The sequence below is a fragment of the Cuculus canorus genome, chromosome 6 (genome assembly GCF_017976375.1).
Source record: "Cuculus canorus isolate bCucCan1 chromosome 6, bCucCan1.pri, whole genome shotgun sequence".
NCBI lineage: Eukaryota > Metazoa > Chordata > Aves > Cuculiformes > Cuculidae > Cuculus > Cuculus canorus.
Window position 1 is genome coordinate 1,156,414 of NC_071406.1, and position 18,897 is coordinate 1,175,310.

An 18,897-nucleotide genomic window follows, 5' to 3' on the forward strand; every position below is an offset into this window, starting at 1 on the left:
GTGATGTGTCCTGGGGGAACTGGTCAACCAAGAGGTATAGAGGGGATGGAGGAAGCAACCTGTATGTCTGTAGGGGTAAAGGGAACCTGCATCAATTCATACCATATGATCATGGAATGTTTTGGGTTGGAAAGAGACCTCAGTCGCACCCCCCGCACTGGCTCAGGGGCTCCAAGCCCCATCCAACCTGGCCTGGAACCCCTCCAGGGATGGGGCAGCCCCCACTGCTCTGGGCACCCTGGGCCAGGGCCTCCCCACCTGAACAGCAAAACAGTTCTCCCCAAGATCTCATCTCAATCTCCCCTCTTTCAGCTGAAAATTGTTCCCCCTCATCCCATCCCTGCCCTCCCTGATCCAGAGCCCCTCCCCAGCTTTCCTGGGTCCCCTTTCAGCCCTGGAAGCTGCTCTAAGGTCTCCCCGCAGCCTTCTCTTCTCCAGGCTGAAGAGCCCCAACGCTCTCAGCCTGTCCTCATACAGGAGATGGAATGATCAAATAGTTGAATGAAAGATAAAAATTCCTTCTTAAATGCTACATTTCTTTTATTATGACTTTCAGTTGATCTGCTATAAATACACAGGTAACTTAGGGATTCTTTAGGCAAGCAAAGCAAATCACCAAATTAACCAGGAGAGCTATGGGATGAGCTGTGGATGCCGGCAACCAGTGGTGGTGGAGCTGAACATCCCTGCCCTTTCCCAGGCCCTCCGGCAGCCACCCCAGCTCTGCTCATCTTCCCAGGTTGATGGAGGGCTTTTCAGGTAGGACATATCTGCAGTCATGAAGCAGATGTTCTCCTTGCTTTTCTCCTTTGCAAGGGATGTTCTGTGCACACAGAACGAGGCAGCGGGACGGTGCGAGGGTGGGGTGTGCCATCCCCTACGATGAGTTTTTGGTGTCTCCACTCAGAGTTCTTCCTGTGAAGTGCTGAAGCTGTCTCTAATGCTCCAAAGACCTGCAGGATGCAGGCAGGATGAAAGCACGCTCTGTGTCGCCTCCAGGCTCTCTGACAAGGTTGTGCTGAGGGACAAGGGACACCAGCAGCTTTCTTAGCAGTCTGGGCAATGGTGTTCATCAAATTTGCTCCTGTCTGAGAGCAGGGAGTCCTCCTTGCTCCCGTCTCTGCCCTGGACCTACCGGCAACCCGAGTTGGTGAGGGAAAGAATGAAAAAAGCACAGTTTCTTTCCTCCTGAGCTCCCCCATCCTCCACCAAAAGCTCTTGGTCTGCAGGTCCAGCAGAGCCCCAAAAAGGCAGCAGTTCCGCACTATTAAACTAAATTAATTTTGTATTATCATTACTAAGTTACCTGTTGGAAGAAGAATTCTCCCTTCTTTGTGAAGGGCAGATTTTCTTTCTGCCAAAACATTCGCAGCTCGATGAGCAGAATTAAACTCTAATTTGGCAGTTAATGTGTCCGCAAGCTGTCGTGAAAGCAAAAAAAAACTTATTAAACTTAATCGGGTTTTAGGTTTTCATTATTTCTGCTCTAATAAACCCTGAAACCGTCCTGCAGGAAGGCGAACGCTGAGAAGGCTTTGGAGGGGAGGGCTGTGAGGGCTCCACCACCCTGGAATGAGGACGATCCCTGCGTGGCTGGAGTGGTTTCCCATCAATAACCCCTGGATACTGAATTCCTGGAGTCAGCTCAGTGCAACCACTTCCCCCTTCCTGCCAGGTGCATTTACACCCGTACACACAGGTAACAAAATGTTACATTTTTATATGTATATAAATATATGTTATGTTTTTATATATATAAATACTCTTGACATCATTATGTTTGCATACAGATGATATGTTATATACTGCAATGTTCATAATAGGTAAATGTCTCTCTATATAATGCTGTTTGCTGCCTTTGCACCTTTCCCAAGTAGGTGTTGATGTTCAGGACTTTGCTAATTACTCAGCATTGGTGAGGCCACACCTCGAATCCTGTGTTGGGTTTTGGCCCCTTGTCCCGAGAAGGACATTAAAGGGGGTGTAGAGTGCCCAGAGAAGGGACAGAGCTGGGGAAGGGGCTGGAGAGCAGGTGTTGTGTGGGACCTGGGGCTGTTCAGCCTGGAGAAGAGGAGGCTGAGGGGAGACCTCATCAACTGCCTGAAAGGAGGTTGTGATGAGGTGGGCGTTGGTCTCTTCTCCCAGGTGGCAGGTGATAGGATGAGAGGAAATGGCCCCAAGTTGCACCAGGGGAGGTTTAGATTGGACATCAGGAAACATTTCTTCATCAGAAGGGTTCTCAGGCCCTGGCAGAGGCTGCCCAGGGAGGGGGTGGAGTCCCCATCCCTGGAGGGGTGTAAAAGATGGGTGGATGAGTTGCTCAGAGATGGTTCAGTAGTGGACGAGTACAGTTGGACTTCATGATCTCAAAGGTCTTTTCCAACCTAGCAATTCCGTAATTCTGTGGTTCTAATTAGTGTCACAGTCAGAGCTGAAATTAGTGGCTCAGAGTCAGATATTTTAAATGCTCTTTCTCCATTGGTTCCCCCCTCCCTCCACGCCTGGCGTGCAGAGAGGAGAGGCTGAGGGCAGGGAGATCTTGAAGGGTGAGCAGGCACAGCGCTGGAGGAGATGCAGGCAGCGATGCCTCTGATCAGTCCGTCTAAAATGAGAGGTTTGGGGCTGTCCCACACAGGACCCGGGCACGGCTTCGTGGGTGCTGGGGTGGGGTGGGGCAGTCCTGAGGGCAGGCAGGGTCTGCGGGGCACTGATCCAGTAAGGAGTGCTGGGTGCCAGGAGGGATGTGTTGGCCCCAGGCACGTGTAGAAGAGCCCTTTCTGAAAAGGGTGCAAAACCTCTTGTGCCTTTTCTATGAAGTCATTTTCAATTCAATTTTAAAAGCAATCCTCACCATCGCATCCCTCCTGGATGGATTCAGCCCCAGAATGTGAGTGAGGCGAGATGGATCTTGGTGACCATAAACAGCTATTCCTTGGGGTTCCATGAAGGCTTGGGAGACAAACAGTACCTTTAGATCACTTCGCTTTTGAAGTAACATCCCATGAGAAACCACCTGAATGTGGCACTGGGATGGCCTTCCTTAAACCAAAGACCGCGTCCCTTCCTCATCACGTGGGACATCTCACATGAGTGCGGAGCGTGGTGATCTGCCACAGGGAGTGCCTCCAGCCTGTGGGAGCTGCAAAAGGAGGCCAGAGAGGCACTATGGTTCCTGCAGGGCACTGGCTCTGTGTGTGAAAGGGATTTAAAGCAGTCAATCCCTTCCCTTGGATAACCAGCATCTCACGGCAGTACCTCAATGGGATTTTCTCTTCTCCAGGACTGGATCAAGGCTGAATCTGTGGCCCAGGGTGCTGTTGGAACATCTCACATCTCCACCTGGACCAGAGATCCCCTTCTCCTGTTTCTCCTTTCGTCAAACTGAGGTCTTGGAGCATGTCCAGAGAAGGGAACGGAGCTGGAGCCCAGGGGTTCTGGGAGCGGCTGAGGGACCTGGGGCTGTTCAGTCTGGAGAAGAGGAGGACCTCATCGCTCTCTGCAGCTCCCAGAAAGGAAGTTGTGATGAGGTGGGTGCTGGGCTCTGCTCCCAAGGAACAAGGGATGGGACAAGAGGAAACAGCCTCAGGTTGTGCCAGGGGAGGGTTAGATTGGCTATCAGGACAAATGTCTTTGCTGACAGTGGTGAAGCCCCGGCAGAGGCTGCCCAGGGCAGGGGTGGGGTCTCCATCCCCGGAGGGGTTCAAAACACATATAGATGTGCATTTTGGGACATGGTTTAGCAGGCACTGTGGGGTTGGGCTGACAGTTGGACTGGATGATCATGGAGGTCTTTTCCAACCTCAGTGACTGTATGATTCTATGAGATCTCAGGGAGAAATGTTTTTCTGTTCAGGTGGGGAGGCCCTGGCCCAGGGTGCCCAGAGCAGTGGGGGCTGCCCCATCCCTGGAGGGGTTCCAGGCCAGGTTGGATGGGGCTTGGAGCCCCTGAGCCAGTGGGAGGTGTCCCTGCCCATGGCAGGGGTGGCACTGGATGGGCTTTGAGGTCCCTTCCAACTCACACTATTCCATGGTTCTATGATCGTGTCCTGGGGGGTCCTGGCTATGCTCTGGTGTCCCTGCATGCACACCCTAGGACGGAGCAGGAACTGATGAAAGCAGAGACACAATGCAGTCGGATCCCAATGAAACCAGGGATGACGCTTTTCTGATTAACATCTAAAATTTAGAATAATGAATAAAGCTTTAGAAACCGTTCTTTCAGTGCTCCTAGCCCCATCCTCATTTTACACAGCACAGTGTAACAGTCAGTGATTATTCTGAACGTGGAAAGATAATTAATGATTTTTTCCCTTTACCCCATAGGCAAGAAAAATTCCTGTACTGTGCGTGGGTCTGCTCTTTGGCTGAGTCAGTGTGAATGCAGCCGCACAGAGGGTGGATAGAATTTATTTTTTGCTAACTTCTTATTCTACAGTACAGGAATGATATTTTGAAGGGAGTAATCAGAGCAGCTGCTGCCTGCTGGGGCATTAACCCAGGCTCTGGCCACCCTCGGTGTCAAGAGGGGCTTCGGCGCCGCTGTGTCTGGGGCAGCAGCAGGCAATTTTCTATAAAGCCCACGTTTTATACAATTTCATCCTCTGATGCTTCTCAAAAGATAGAGGCTATGGTATGGGTATATACACACAGACAATGCATCTTGTGCATCTTTTAAGTAAATAAATTTGAAGTGGTTTTCGCATTGCCATCCCTTGAAATGTTTTTATTTATAAGGCTGACCTGCTATTTTCAAGGAATGGAAAAATGAAAGAATAAAGAAAAGCCCTCAACCCTCCTCACCTCACCTCCTTCCCACCAAACCAATACTTAATGCCATTTGTGCATCCCAGGAGCGAGGCTGGGAAGCGATGGGGAGGGTTTCTAATGATGAGGATGCAAAGAGCAAAATCCTCAGCGAGGTGGGGAGGTGTGAGGCAGAGCGCTCGCGCTGCTGCGATGCTGCTCTGCCCGCAGCGGGATCCTTACGGACACCCTGGGAATCCAACTGCCCCATGAACTCAAGGGTGCCTGGGTGTGCCGAGAAAGCAAATACACTGTGATAATTTCCTATAGGTGCAGCAAATCATTAAGACAAAGTGTGCAGTGATAAAAATACCTGGATTTGCAGGGAAATGGGGCTGCTCAGCGTGCACCCCCAGCTGCTGTTTCGGAGGAACGGTTCCAGAAGAACCATCTCCTAATCCTGGTCTCCCCTGGAAACTGTGGGAAGCTCTTTCTTCTTGGGTACCTGCAGGACCGGGCAGGGTAATCGCCTTTTTTGTTCCTGCTCTCTGCTGAATAATTAATTTGAAAACACAAAATGGAAAACATCGGGGGGGGGGATGTAAAAAAAAAAAAGAAGGGAAGCTGTTACCATGGCACCACAGGACGGGTGGGCTCCATCCTTCCCCACGCCTGCCCGCGCCGGGGTGGCTCATCTCGGCAGCAACTCAAGGCCAGGAGAGAGCGCAGGGTTTTAGGTGGCAAAGGATGGAGTCGGTGCCTGCCGAGCGCTGCATCCCGTCGCTGGGCAACGGCCGCTGGGGTCCCCGGGGTGGCTGGGTGGGAGCTGGGGGATGCAGCTCCAGCCGATGCCTTGCAGCACGCAGGAGCTGCAATGCAGTCACAGCTCCCTCCTGGTTACACAGCTTGAAAAAAAAGCCTGAAATTAAGCTTTAAAAGCTGCTGCAAGGTCTGACATTTGAATTTCTCTTCTCTCCCTTCAGGTTTGCGCCATGCTGTAGTGTGCGATGTGTCAAGGGCAGGGTGGCAGGGCTGCGCGAGGATAAATTCGCACCTATAAATAAGGGATGTATCCTAAACTCCTGTACTATTAATAAAGTACATTGTACCAGTCTCTTAAAGTGCATGGGTTGTACATACAGAGCTGACAAATCCTCCTCCTCCTCCTTCTCCACAAGCACATCTACGGCGCTTGTTGCTCCTCCACGATACCTTTGAAAAACTCCATCTGCTATATTAGCATTTCTTCTAATTAATGTCAGCTCTACTCACAGCCACCTCCAGAGAAACACAGTCCTACACAAACTACTGCGAAAAGCTCTTTCCCAAATAGCGACAACATTTCCAATTGGCCTGGCTGCGCATAGCAGTGTGTGCGCCAGGAGCCTTGTGGAGAGCAGAAAAAATGGGAAAGTACAAGGAATGTTTCAGTTGGTGTGGAATGCGCACTGCTGCTTTCCCTGCATCCAGGCGAGGGTGAATGTAAGCGAACAGGAGAAGGGGTTTAGGGAGTCAAGGCCAAGCACAAGGTCCTGCATGTCGGTCAGGGCAATCGCAACCACAGCCACAGCCTTCTCCTCTCCAGGCTGAACAGCCCCAACTCTCTCAGCCTGTCCTCCTAGCAGAGGTGCTCCAGCCCTCGGATCATCTCCGTGCCCTCCTCTGGACTCGCTCCGACAGCTCCGTGTCCTGTGCTGGGGACTCCAGAGCTGGACTCAGGCTCCAGGTGGGGTCTCCTGAGACTGGAGTAGGGAGGCAGAATCCTCTCCCCCTTATAAAATATGTGCTTTATTTTATTAACACCCTCAAAAATAAGGTTATAGCTTTTAACACTCATCTTTGCTTCCACTCCCTCCTTTATCCCTATGTAGGACATCGCTGGATTTTCTGGTTCCTGATCTGCCCGTGACAATAGGATATTTCTGCCTTTACCAGACCAAAAGTGAAAACATCTTTTTTAAATTCCTTGTTTCCCCTCCTTTATAACAATACCGACGTCCCTGGCACCAAGACATTCAATTCTTAATTGAATACATTATTAACTGTATACATTATTAACTGCATTAACTGTAAGTACAGCCCATAACTTTCCTATTCCGCTTTGCCACAGTGATTTCTCACAGGTTAAAGCCTGCGATCCTGCCCTTAAGTCTCAGCTGATGATCTCTGGGGAATTCAATGCAGTGTTTGTTACCGTTGATAACGAGGACCTTGCAGAGAACAGCGGCTGAAGGCAGACAGGACCACAATACATTTATTCCCATCTATCACCATAGAAACAGATAATCCGCAAATGGTCCTTTCCTACAAAACCAGTGTATGAGCTGGAGCAGGAGGGGCTGCCGGGGCAAACGGCTCCGGTCTGGATGCGCCGGGAGGGCAAAACAGTCTGGGGAAGGGTGTTTGCACAAATAACTCACCCGAGAGCGAGGGATGGGAGATGCAGGGTGCAGCCAGGCCAGACGGGCGACAGAGGCCTCACCAGCACCGTCCAAGCGCCTCTGCACGAGGAAGCAAAGGCCTCATAACCTTGTTCCCACGCAGCGGTTTAAAGCCCGAGGCAGACCGATGTGCGGTGCGTGGGAAGCGCCCGAGCACGTCCAGCTCCGTCACTGCCAGAAAGAAACAGCAGCCCGAGTTAAGGGAACGGGACTGACAGCTACATCAGCATCTTTTTTTGCACATCCCGTTATTTATAGGCTAAGATTTTGATGTGTAGCTCTAAGGAGACAATAAATTGTCCTCACAACATCCAGACCTACAAGTACTCCTTCCGCTGTTGTCGTTCTGCTCCATTAACTTTGGTACTGAAGTATCCGAGCGATCTCTGACATTTCTCACCGTGTGGCATTTCCTCAGCGTGGATTTCCTGAGGGTTAAGCAAACCAAGCATGGAGGCACAAGGAAAAAAATATCATATAAAATGCATAAATTATGCAACAGCATTAAGGTACAGAGGCCTCGTGGTCGAATATTGTGTGTGCGCAGAATTGTAAACAACTGCTTCTACATTATCTGTCCCGTGCAGGACCTGCAGTGGAGCTGACACGCGGCATTCTAATTCAATAACGGATACTTTAGGGGTAGTCTATAACAATTAAGAGTAGGGCTTGTCAAATAAACAGTTTGTGCTTGATATTTTAATATTACATTCTGAATTATGCAATAGGAAGAGGTCAGTGAGATTCTTGAATGTTTATCAATAACGCCTGGCACACATTTCACTTTGTATTTTCACAGAATCACAGAATGACCTGAGTTGGAAAGGACCCACAAGGTCCATCGAGTCCATCTCCTGTCCCTGCACAGGACAACCCCAACATTCACCCTGTGGGGCTGGGGGCATTGGCCAAATGCTTCTGGAATATTGTCAGGCTCTGCCTGCTTCCCTGGGAGCAGTTCCAGTGCTCCACCACCCTCGGGGGGAACAACCTTCTCCTGATATCCCACCTAACCCTCCCTTGGCACCTTCCTGCCATTCCCTTGAGTCCAGAAAGAAGACCTCAGCCTCCTCTTCTCCCGACTGAACAGCCCCTCAGCCACTTCCAGAGCCTCTGGGCTCCAGAGCCTTCCCAGCTCCATTCCCCATCTCTGGATGTGCTCCCAGGACCCAATCCAACCTCTCCACCTTGCCTTGCAGTCCCGACCCGCTGCTCCACGTGCTCCGCCTGCCTGGCTCTCCCCCGTCGCGTACCATCGGAAGTCAGTCAGAAATCAATTCTCTTCACTTTGCGCTTCTCATTCACTTATGCCAAAGGGAATGGCTGACGCAGAATAAATGACTTTATTCCTGTAAACATCAATGGGAAATTACGCGCTTTTTGAATGCACATTTGTATTTTAGGATCCGATAATCTCGTTAACGAGAATGTAAGATTGAACAACTTTGGTAGAAAGATGGAAGAGACAGACGTGTTTATGAGATATCTTTGTTTATGAACTCATCTCATGCAATGCTTTTGGTGCCTGGGATGCTTTCTGCGGCGCTGCTGAGGGTTTTGCCCTCTGCGTCCCACAGAGGTGGCAGAGGCGTTGCATCGCCTTCCACCCCACCTAGCGACGGCGTCAGCCCGGCAGGGTACTCCTGCGGCCGGGTTAGGGCTCGCACACAGCAAACCCTGCGCTCACACGGTGCTTTAGTAAAGCAGTCTGACTCGGGCATCTAAAGGCACAGTTAAACTGCACTGATAATCAGAAAAAGCATCCCTACGCTGGCTCTCTAGCACTCCACATGTATATTCAAATTGCCTCAATGTACAAGTATTGCCCTTTTTTCGTATTAACAAGGAGCATTTTAGGAGTAAAGGAACAAATTATTATCAAATCTTATATTTGAGAGAATATCTTGAAAGTTTTCCCCAACTATCATGAAACGGAAAATATAAATTTGTAATGTGCTCAGTGAAAGAAGAATAAAATAATTCATTTTATCATCTTGAAGGGGAGCTTTGCTGATTTATTTCAAAAAATTAATCAATTTTTCTATAAAATGTGGATTTGTCAATATTGGCAATTAATATAAAATAACGTGTACAGCTCCCTCTTGGAGGAGGGTGCAAGGAGGTTGTTTAGCCTGGAGAAGAGGAGGCTGAGGGGAGACCTTATTGCTCTCTACAACTGCCTAAAATGGGGTTGCAGAGAAGTGGGTGTTGGTCTCTTCTCCCAAGCAAGAGGTGATAGGACCTCAAGCTATGGCATGGGAAGCTTAGATTGGACATCAGGAAAAAATTCTACACAGAAAGGGTTCTTGGGCGGTGGCAGAGGCTGCTGATGATCTCTAAGGTCTTTCCCAACCACGGGGCTCTATGAATCTAAGGTCATGTTTATATTCATCCTGAGCATCATCTCAGCATAGGACTTACTTTTGTCCCTGTGTTGGGCCGTGCATTAATTCGGCTTTTCTTTCCTTTGTTCCTCATGAAGGCTCCAAGAATGCTTAAGGAGATGACGCCTGGAGCCTTCCCAGGGAAAGTCTGGAGGATGCCAAGACAAAAGTCTCCCCGGGTTATTCCAACAGCTCTCCCGCGCTTTCTCGCTTTCGCGTGCCTGTCCATCTGTCACAAGCTTTCCATCGCACACAGTCGGGGTGGAATGAATCCAAAGCCCCGACTCCAAAGGCGGTGCCCAAAAAGCTGAGCTAAACCTACAAACATTTTTAGACAGAAATAAATGTAAACGTTTCAAGAGGGGAAACAGGGAATAAATCTGAATTATTGAACAGCTCTATTGACTGCTCTTACCTGTAGGATTATGGATACATGCACATCACATCATATATTTTCTTAGGAACCTATATGTAATTACTATATGTATGCTATATATATGTATATACGTATGATATTTTATATACATGTATTTTGTTTTCTTACCTATGTTGCCTTACCTCCTGTACCTGGATACACAGACAAAGCTCCACTGAGCCCACGATGTTTGCAGTCACCAGAACATCTCATCCTTACATCAAGTTCACGCTGTTCCTCAAACCTCCACCAGCTGGGCAAAGCCCGTTACTGGAACAAATAGAAATGGGCACCAAAACATAAGCAGCTGCATGGCTATGGCAAGTGCCGGTGGACCTCCTGGCGTGGGTTGGCCAAGCCGTTTCAAAGATAAATTGCATAACTGGTGGTCACGTGTGGTGTTCTGCTTCCTTCTCAGTTGCATCCCCCATCCAACAGGAGCGAAGTGCTGCTAGTCTCGGTGATTTCACCAAACTGCCCAGTTACCATGACCATAAACTGTGCTTAAGAGTGAGAACCTCCTCATGGCATTGGAGTTATCTCCATGGATCACTTGGTGATGCCCACAGTCCATGATTGCTATGAATGGACTTCTTGGCTAAGGGGATGACTCTACGTGGTGACGGTACGTGGGTCAAGAGAGCCTCCTCCTCCAGGGAGGTGCACCCGTCTGGTCCTGATGTGGGTCTCTGGTGGATGAAACAGTCCAAGAAGTCTCAGCCAGGGGATGTGCAGCTCGATAATGTCTAGAATCAAACAACTATAGCTGTGAAATGGGAGAACCCTATTTCCCTGCCTCGCTCATGAGGAAGGGCTGCAGCGTGGATGGGATAAGATGCCTGGCCGTCCCAACCAGTACCCAAGCGATGGCGTTGAAGCCCATCACTCTCTCTCAGCCGTTGGGTGGGCTGTAGCGGTTGCGATGCTCAGCGAGGGCCTTCCAGCCTCTGACGGATGAGGCACAGATGTTTGTCTGGGGAGCAGTAATTCAAGTGCATTTTTTGCAGCAATAAGAGAGTGCGTGGAGATGGTGTAAACAGATTAACAAAACCAGTATTGCACTCAGGCTAAACAGTACTTAGAGCTACACAAAGATTAGGCTACCAGGAAAGGATAGGTTCCCTCTCTCACTGCCCCTCTCTCTCTCTTTCTTCTCCTTCTCTTCATTTATTTTTTGCCTTTTCATGAGCTGAGAAGCATAACTGTAACTCACCTCAAATCCCTGGAACTGGTGTTCCTGTTATCACAGACAGATGTTGAGCCACCCCTCCTGCCCGCTACGGGCAGTGCCTGCAGGGGCCGCCTGGTGCCCCATTTAATATTTGTTTTAAATCTATGTTTTTAGCTCCCTTCAGTGCTGACCTGATCCGTCAATCCTGCCCCGCTGGGGTTCAGAGCTCAAACTCTGCCCTGGCAACACCCCCACCTTCTCCTCACCATGAGCGGAACAAAGCCCTCACACCTCGTGGAAAGGTGTTCAAATTCTTCTCATTTGCCCCGACACGGGGTGAAAGATATTTCCATATGAGCTCTTACAATTCTCTTTCTTTCCCATCCTTCCTCCCAGGCAGATGTGCTTCCTGTGCAGGTATTTAACACCCACCCTCAAATTCATTTTCATATCTCCAAGTAGTCACCACAAACTCACTTTGTTTCAACTGAGGAAATAAACGAATCATAGAAGCATAGAGTCGTTTGGTTGGAAAAGACCTTTGAGATCACCCACTCCAACCGTACCTGCCCACTACTGAACCATCCCCAAGCACCTCATCCACATGTCTTTTAAACCCCTCCAGGGATGGGGACTCCACCACCGCCCTGGGCAGCCTCTGCCAGGGCCTGAGAACCCTTTCGGTGAAGGAGTTTATCCTCCTGTCTAACCTGCAGCTATGTCTAACCATGCCCAGGTGAAACTTGAGGCCATTTCCTACAATGTGTTCTGCGCCTGATGCTGCAGGACTGCTCCAGCCCTGTGCTGTTGTGTTTCCCTGTGCTGCTGCAGCCTATAATGCAATCACACCAAGAGCAGCACTGACACCTCGGTTTGCAGCGCTTTTAACACAGGCAGCTGCAGGATGGCTCCTTGATTCCCAAGGATGTGCCTTGGAAGCTGGGCTATCTGCTAGCAGATACAGGTATTCCAGCGCTATTGCACTGGGGGATGTGGAAATAACAAGAATAAAACTGAGTGGAAACCAGATGCAAGAACCCACGAAGGAATGTCCAGCTTTTACGATCCCGTCACTTCTAACACTATGGAAAAAATACATTCAAGGTTAGGTTGGACGGGGCTTGGAGCCCCTGATCCCGTGGGAGGTGTCCCTGCCCATGGCAGGGGTGGGACTGGGTGGGCTTTGAGGTCCCTTCCAACCCAAACCATTCCATGATTCCTTGATATAGGGACAAGCGTATATATAGGGGTGACCTTACACTGTGGTGGCCCAGCGATATGAGGCTGGGACTCAGGGCAAGGAGAGCGCTGAACTGGGAAACACAAAGCACGTTACGCTTTCGTAACCTTCCTCCAGAGCCTCCTGAGGGGAAGGAGTCGAGATGTCAGCTATCATCACACAGCCTTTGTCATTCTTATTTCCTCTGCACAGAACATATTTTGCCCACACTGAGTGGCGATACCCAGCCACGAATAGGGTAATTTATAGTATAAACCAAAGAGAAAGGTCTGCTCTCCTAACGGGAGAGACCTGAGATCTCTATTGATTTCTGCAGCTTTAATTTCTGGGGCTGGATGCGGGAGATAACCATCAAAATTTCTCCTTCTCAATGCAGAGAAAAGGAGCTCCCGGTCTCTGCGCTGCAGAGAAGGGATTTCATCAATGAACACCAAGCGAATCCTGCGGGGCACTGGGGCTGCTGGAACGACACAGCCCGGAGGGTTTCAGCACGTACCTGCGCTCTGCTCTTCGCTGTCCTCCCGGAAGACTCGGCGCTCCTGGCGCTGGGCTCAGTCACAGCGACCCCGAGAGCACCCCTTGACCGAACTCAGGCTCTGTTTTTACTGGGTTTAAGAGCAATCAAGAGCTTGGCCTTTCGCCCCCGCCGACTGTGAAATCAGAAGCCCTTCAGCAGCTTGAATACACACGCATTTATTACAGCAATAAAAAGGGAGTGAGAGAAAAGACAAACACATTGAAACCGAACCAGTTTGAAGTTTAATAGAGCTTTAGATAAAACTGAGCTTGCAGTATTAATGAATACAAGAGTTTGCTATCTTGTATAATCCAAATAAACTTGTACATTTATACAGGGATAGACTGCATGCCAGAAAATGCATTGACTTTCTTCTAATTTGGCTCTGTACAATTTACAACAGAATTCAAGCATAAATCCAGCAGTAGAGCACACAGACCGGCTGTGCAATCAGTCACTTTTTCTTAGCGTTAAGCATTAGGGCTGGGCTAAAATGTTAAATAGGAACAAAAAAAGAAGTGGCCACACGAGTCGAAGTGAAATATTAACTAGAAGTAGTGTCCTGAAATCAAGAACTAAACAAAGTTAGCATCCGTGTTGGTACTTCCACTCTTAGTCAAGAAAGACGCTTGTTTTGTCACCTTAACATAAGCAACGCATTGCAATATGAGCCCCAGCCCTCAAAAATCTCCTGTCCAGCCAGGACAGGGGCATACTTTGATTTTAAAATATCAAAATTTATAGATAATCATAACTTAATATTTTCTATGACATTAATTTCATAAAAGTGAGGATACTTTCCCAGTGTCTCCCATACCTTCAGATTGTTTTATACAGGCAACTGAGTATGCTGCAGGATATTTTATAGCTCTAACAGTTCTCCCTGTCACCTATTTTAAATTCCATTTGTAGGATGCATCCACACTGCTCCTACTCAACTCGCTCTTGTCCACAGATTCAACCCAATGCTTCCCAAAGGAAAATGCCCCTTGGCTCTCCTAAAGGCAGGACTCTGCAGCCACTGAGCTGCCACCCTCCCTGCTGCCGGCCTGGGAAGCCAAGCACCTTCCCAATGACTTTTGGGAAGGAGGATGGTGGTGGCCCCGGGACATGGCTGGCGAAACACCATTGTTCTTCTTCTGAGGACAGGGCACATTCATTTTTCCATAAAGAAAAGTCAACCAGACCTTGGACCATCCACCAGGGGAACTAAGCAAGGATGAGCAATCCCCAGGAGAAAGAGAGAATTTTCAGTTGGAAGGGACCTACAACGATGATCTAGTCCAACTGCAATGTCACCAAATGGCAGTGGGTTGATTGGGTCACACTCCCGCAGCATCCCAGGAAGGAGGCAGCAGTTCCCCACCCACCTCAAATAAACCAGAGGAGTTTTTGAGGAGAGGTCAGGTTGCTGGAGACCTTTCCTCTAAAACCAGACCGATCTGCTCAAGCCTGCTGGCAGGACTCATTGCTCGGCTGTGCCACTGGATGAGCATCTACCATGTCGATTAATGTTCTTGGCTCTCTGTTTTGGCCGTTGTGGCATTTTTACCGCTGACACCTGGCAGTTATGCATGGCTATATTTGCTGTTAGTCAAGGACTGGTAGAAGAGTTAGAGGTGGCACAAAAATCAGCAGTATTTTACAAGACAACCTGAGGAAGTGTTAGCAACCAGGAGAAAAGAAGTCCCAATTTTACCTTGCCACATCAGCCATCTGCTCACTGCACAGGTAGAACACGGGATCAGCACACAGGGAGCAACGCACGCCCTCCAACAATAGGGTGCAGAGAACTGCAGCAGAGCCAAAGGTGTAAAAAGCATGCAGTGACGCTCAAAAATCATGATAAATGACGAAAGGAACTTTGGAAGTCGGTATAAAGTCCTTGGATGTACAATTGACAGGTCATCCACTGCAACTTCCAGGGAAAGCACTGAGCCACAGCAGTGTCTGAGCTTCTGAGTTCTTATTCCACGACATTTATAACAAAACCAATGTTTTTCCTCAAAGATCATCAGATTTGTTGCTATCAGTTATGGAGCAAGCGTCAGCATTTGTGCAGGATGGTCCAAAGCCTGCGAATCAGAAGAGCCCATCCATGACTGCAGCTATGTGAGCACCTCCTGACCCACGCGTGTCCATGCGTGGGACCACCTGGCTGGGGTCTCAAGGGTATTTTTCCCTCCAGATGATGTCACTCTAAGCTCTTTTCCTGGCCGCTGCCAGAGGTGGCTTTCATACCTGGCTCCCTGATGGTGCCACTCATCACTTCATCTCACCCAGACCTCCTACGAGAAGGAGCCCCCAGGAAGCCACCACAACTTGGGCCCCAAGCACAGACCATGGGCACCACAACAGCGAACCTCCAGCATGTTGGGAAGGGTCTGGGATGGCGTGGCGTGCTCCAGCACCACAAGCCATGATGACAAGGGCACCCGCACAACATCCAGTCCTCCTGGCTCAACCCTACTAGAGCACAACGAGATGGAAACCCAAACACAAGCACAGAAGACTATCAAAACAAACATTTATACAAAGTATTACTCATTTCGAAACCCACAGGGTCAACTTCAGTTAAGAACATGTTTAAACATCATTTTCACCATAGAGAAAGCAGTAAGGAGCGACAATGCCGGCAGCAGAGCCGCCAGCCAAGGAACCACGTGCCTTGGGACTCGCTGTGACGCCACAGAGCTCCGGCCACGAGACCACAGCTCACACCATCACCTGTGTCACTACTGGCCCAGCTGGGCTGTCAAAGCACAAGGGAGGGAAACCCGGACACTGCGGAATTACAGGGGAATTGTGGCTCTGCCTTTGGCGTGCAGTTCGTCCAGAATAAATACCTGCTTGGCTTCATGGAGACGTGCAGGTATTTCCACGTTTAGCTACTCCATCAACATAAGAAATCAGGCACGCCTGCTTATTTAAAGTAGTTTTCTTGCACATATAGTATAAATCACCAAGATTATAAAAAATTTTTACTAATCGTATCTAAACTGCTAATTTTATTCATGTGTTTATTGTTCTGCCTAGGCTCATTGATACAAGTTTTTGTCTCTAAACAATGCCTTATGAAATATATTTGCATTTTTTTTCTGGTAGCCCAGATGCAGGAAAAGAAACTCCAAGAAAACGTTAAAGCAAAATAGAAACCGGCAGTTGTTTTAAGGCCAGCAGATTTGGTGTGAGGAATTACTAATATGCCTTCTTTTAAGAAAATAAAGCACATGCACTGTAACGACTTTGTTGAACAAAACATCACAATCCACACCAGGAAAGAAAAACCAACCCAAACCATTTTCAAATCAAATTATGACTTACCCTGAAAGTTACCCACTCACATGTTTTTGCCAACTCCTTCCTCTTCAGAAACACAGGGGAAAGGAAGCCCCTTTCCAAATTTTTCAGGACATACAGTATAAATATAGTAGGAGTCATGCCATAAAACTATATGCAAGAATTGCACACTAGTATTGCATGCGCGTTGTGATACTACATGCCAACGAACACCAGCTCGCCCATCGTCCTGCCGTCCGTACTTACAGCGCAGCCGCCGCTGCCGAGGGGATGCTCCTGCCTCCCGGCGCGCCGGGGACCACAGAGTTCAGCACACAGAGGGCCTGCTCTCCTGCCCACGCTGCCCTTGCCAAGTAGCAGTTCGAGCTCCAAAGATGGTTCCGAGTCCCGTCGGGTTATGTAAAGCGATCCGAATTCATTTTACGCAGTTTAGGGGGCAGGTGCCCTTCCATCCTGCCGCCGCCCGACAGCTTCTGCAGCTTGGGCGGCAGGTCGGCCACCGACTGGCTGATGGGATCCGACATCATCTTTGTGGTTTTAGACACCAGTTTCTCCTCCGAGTTCCCGGGGACCGAGCTGATCCGCTGGAGTTTCATGGGTAAATCCCCCATGCTGTAGGCCTTCTCAGAGGTGGTGGAACTCATCCTGAGGAGTTTTTTTGGGAAGTCTTCCCTCCCAGTTATTTTCTGAAGTTTTGAAGGTAGTTTTGTGCCAACTTCGTCGAGACCATCCAGGCACTCCACCGAGTTATTCCTTTCCTTGCTGTTGCCCACAGCAGGCGCTATCAAGGGAGAGGACATGAGCAGCATCTCCTCCTGCTCCTTCACGCTGTACGGTGGAGTGGGGACCTCAAACGTCGCGTGGAACTGGGAGTAGTCCACTTTAAAGAATCCCTCTTCCAAGGAGATAACAGGGAAGAATCGATGACCCCAGAGCACCTCATCCTCGGTATAGGATGTCCTGGCTTGGCACGTCATTCCTGAAAGAGCAAGGGAGAAAAACTCTCACCAGTTACGGAGAAGTGCGGACGCACATAAATCTTGCGGATTTTTGAACATTTCAGTTAAACATATATCATGTTTTTGATGTATAAAAGAAAAGGTATTGACATGTGAGGGGGAATGGTTTTCAGCTGAAAAAAAAAGGAGATTGAGATGAGATCTCAGGCAGAAATGTTTTGCTGTTCAGGTGGGGAGGCCCTGGCCCAGGGTGCCCAGAGCAGTGGGGGCTGTCCCATCCCTGGAGGGGTTCCAGGCCAGGTTGGATGGGGCTTGGAGCCTCTGAGCCAGTGGGAGGTGTCCCTGCCCATGGCAGGGGTGGCACTGGATGGGCTTTGAGGTCCCTTTCAACTCAACTCAAACCATTCTATGATTCTATAACCTTTTATTGCACTTTATTTAGGGATAAAGTTTTAGCTTTGCACAGCGATTTCTACCACTAATAGGTCTGAGGATGTCACAAGACATAAACCTCACAGCTTTCTGCTCTACTCCTTAGGAGGAAAACATGAAAATAGGGTTTTTCTGCACTGACTGCAGCCCCCGTGGCCTGTGAAGGGACCTCACCTGAGCTCCAGCATCTGCAGGAGCAGAGCCTGAGACCACACAATCCTCACCCCTTCCCACAGCCTCAGACAGCAAAACAAGGTGCGTTTTCACCCAGTCACCATCTGGTTTGGTTCTGTTTACCAAGTGATGTGGAAGCAATCCCATACTTAGCAGGTTTAGAAAAAAAACGCAAATTTTAGCAAAATGGTAATTAGAGGGATACTTTCTCCCATCTGTGCCCTTTACTCCACAGCTGCTCATCAACCGAACCTTCGCTGCGGAAGCCCAGACCTTTCCCCTCTGCATCTTCAGACCTGACTTCTGAGGGAGATCTCATCAGGAGCTGAAAACGGCTGATAACACATGCAAATAGCAGGAGCTGTGCTTAGAGCCGGGTCTGTGATGCCTGGGAAGCAGATGGCTGCTTAACTCCGGTCACCTGCACTTTAGATAACAAATTGCTTAAAATGCAAATCTCTCTGTATAGAAGAGTTGATAATCGGTGACCTCACTACGGCGCTTTGAGCCGCACCTCTGGCATGATCCCATGGGAACCTCACTGGGGCAGCCACCCCGGCCACGGCAACGCTGCTCTGCCCAGAGCCGACTGCTGCGGGGAGACGACCCGCGTGGCTTTTTCTTTGAGTTGGCTACACTAAAAATAATAGAATTAAGCTTTATTGTATAATCTGGGCCACCAAAAAGCCATGGGAGGGGGGAAACATGAGGGTCAGCAGTGTTGTCAGAGTTTGGGGAAGGAGACTAGAGCACAGGACCAGCCAACACCTGCATCTCTATCCCCATCCACATCCCCGAGAGCATCCCATGGCCAGTGCTGGGCGGTGTCGGGGCACCAGCCCCCCTGCCAGCACGGATAGGCTCTCCTGTCATAGAATCATGGAATGGTTTAGGTCTGAAGGGACCTCCAAGCCCATCCAGTCTCACCCCCTGCCATGGGCAGGGACCCCTCCCACTGGATCAGGGGCTCCAAACCCCATCCAACCTGGCCTGGAACCCCTCCAGGGATGGGGCAGCCCCCACTGCTCTGGGCACCCTGGGCCAGGGCCTTCCACCCTCATCAGGAAGAATTTCTTCCTAATGTCTAATCTAAAACTTCCCCCCTCCATTTAAAGCCATTC

At 49.4% G+C, this 18,897-nt stretch overlaps 1 protein-coding gene across 1 annotated transcript in view; it reads right to left on the reverse strand.

The window, feature by feature from the left end:
- Positions 1-9,604: 9,604 nt before the first annotated feature.
- KCNJ3 (potassium inwardly rectifying channel subfamily J member 3) overlaps positions 9,605-18,897 on the reverse strand; it is a 50,572-nt gene continuing 41,279 nt past the window's right edge. Inside the window, exon 3 of the mRNA XM_009557419.2 lies at positions 9,605-17,190. Coding sequence (XP_009555714.1) covers positions 16,607-17,190 — 584 coding nt within the window. The 3' untranslated portion in view covers positions 9,605-16,606. The remainder of the gene's footprint in view (positions 17,191-18,897) is intronic.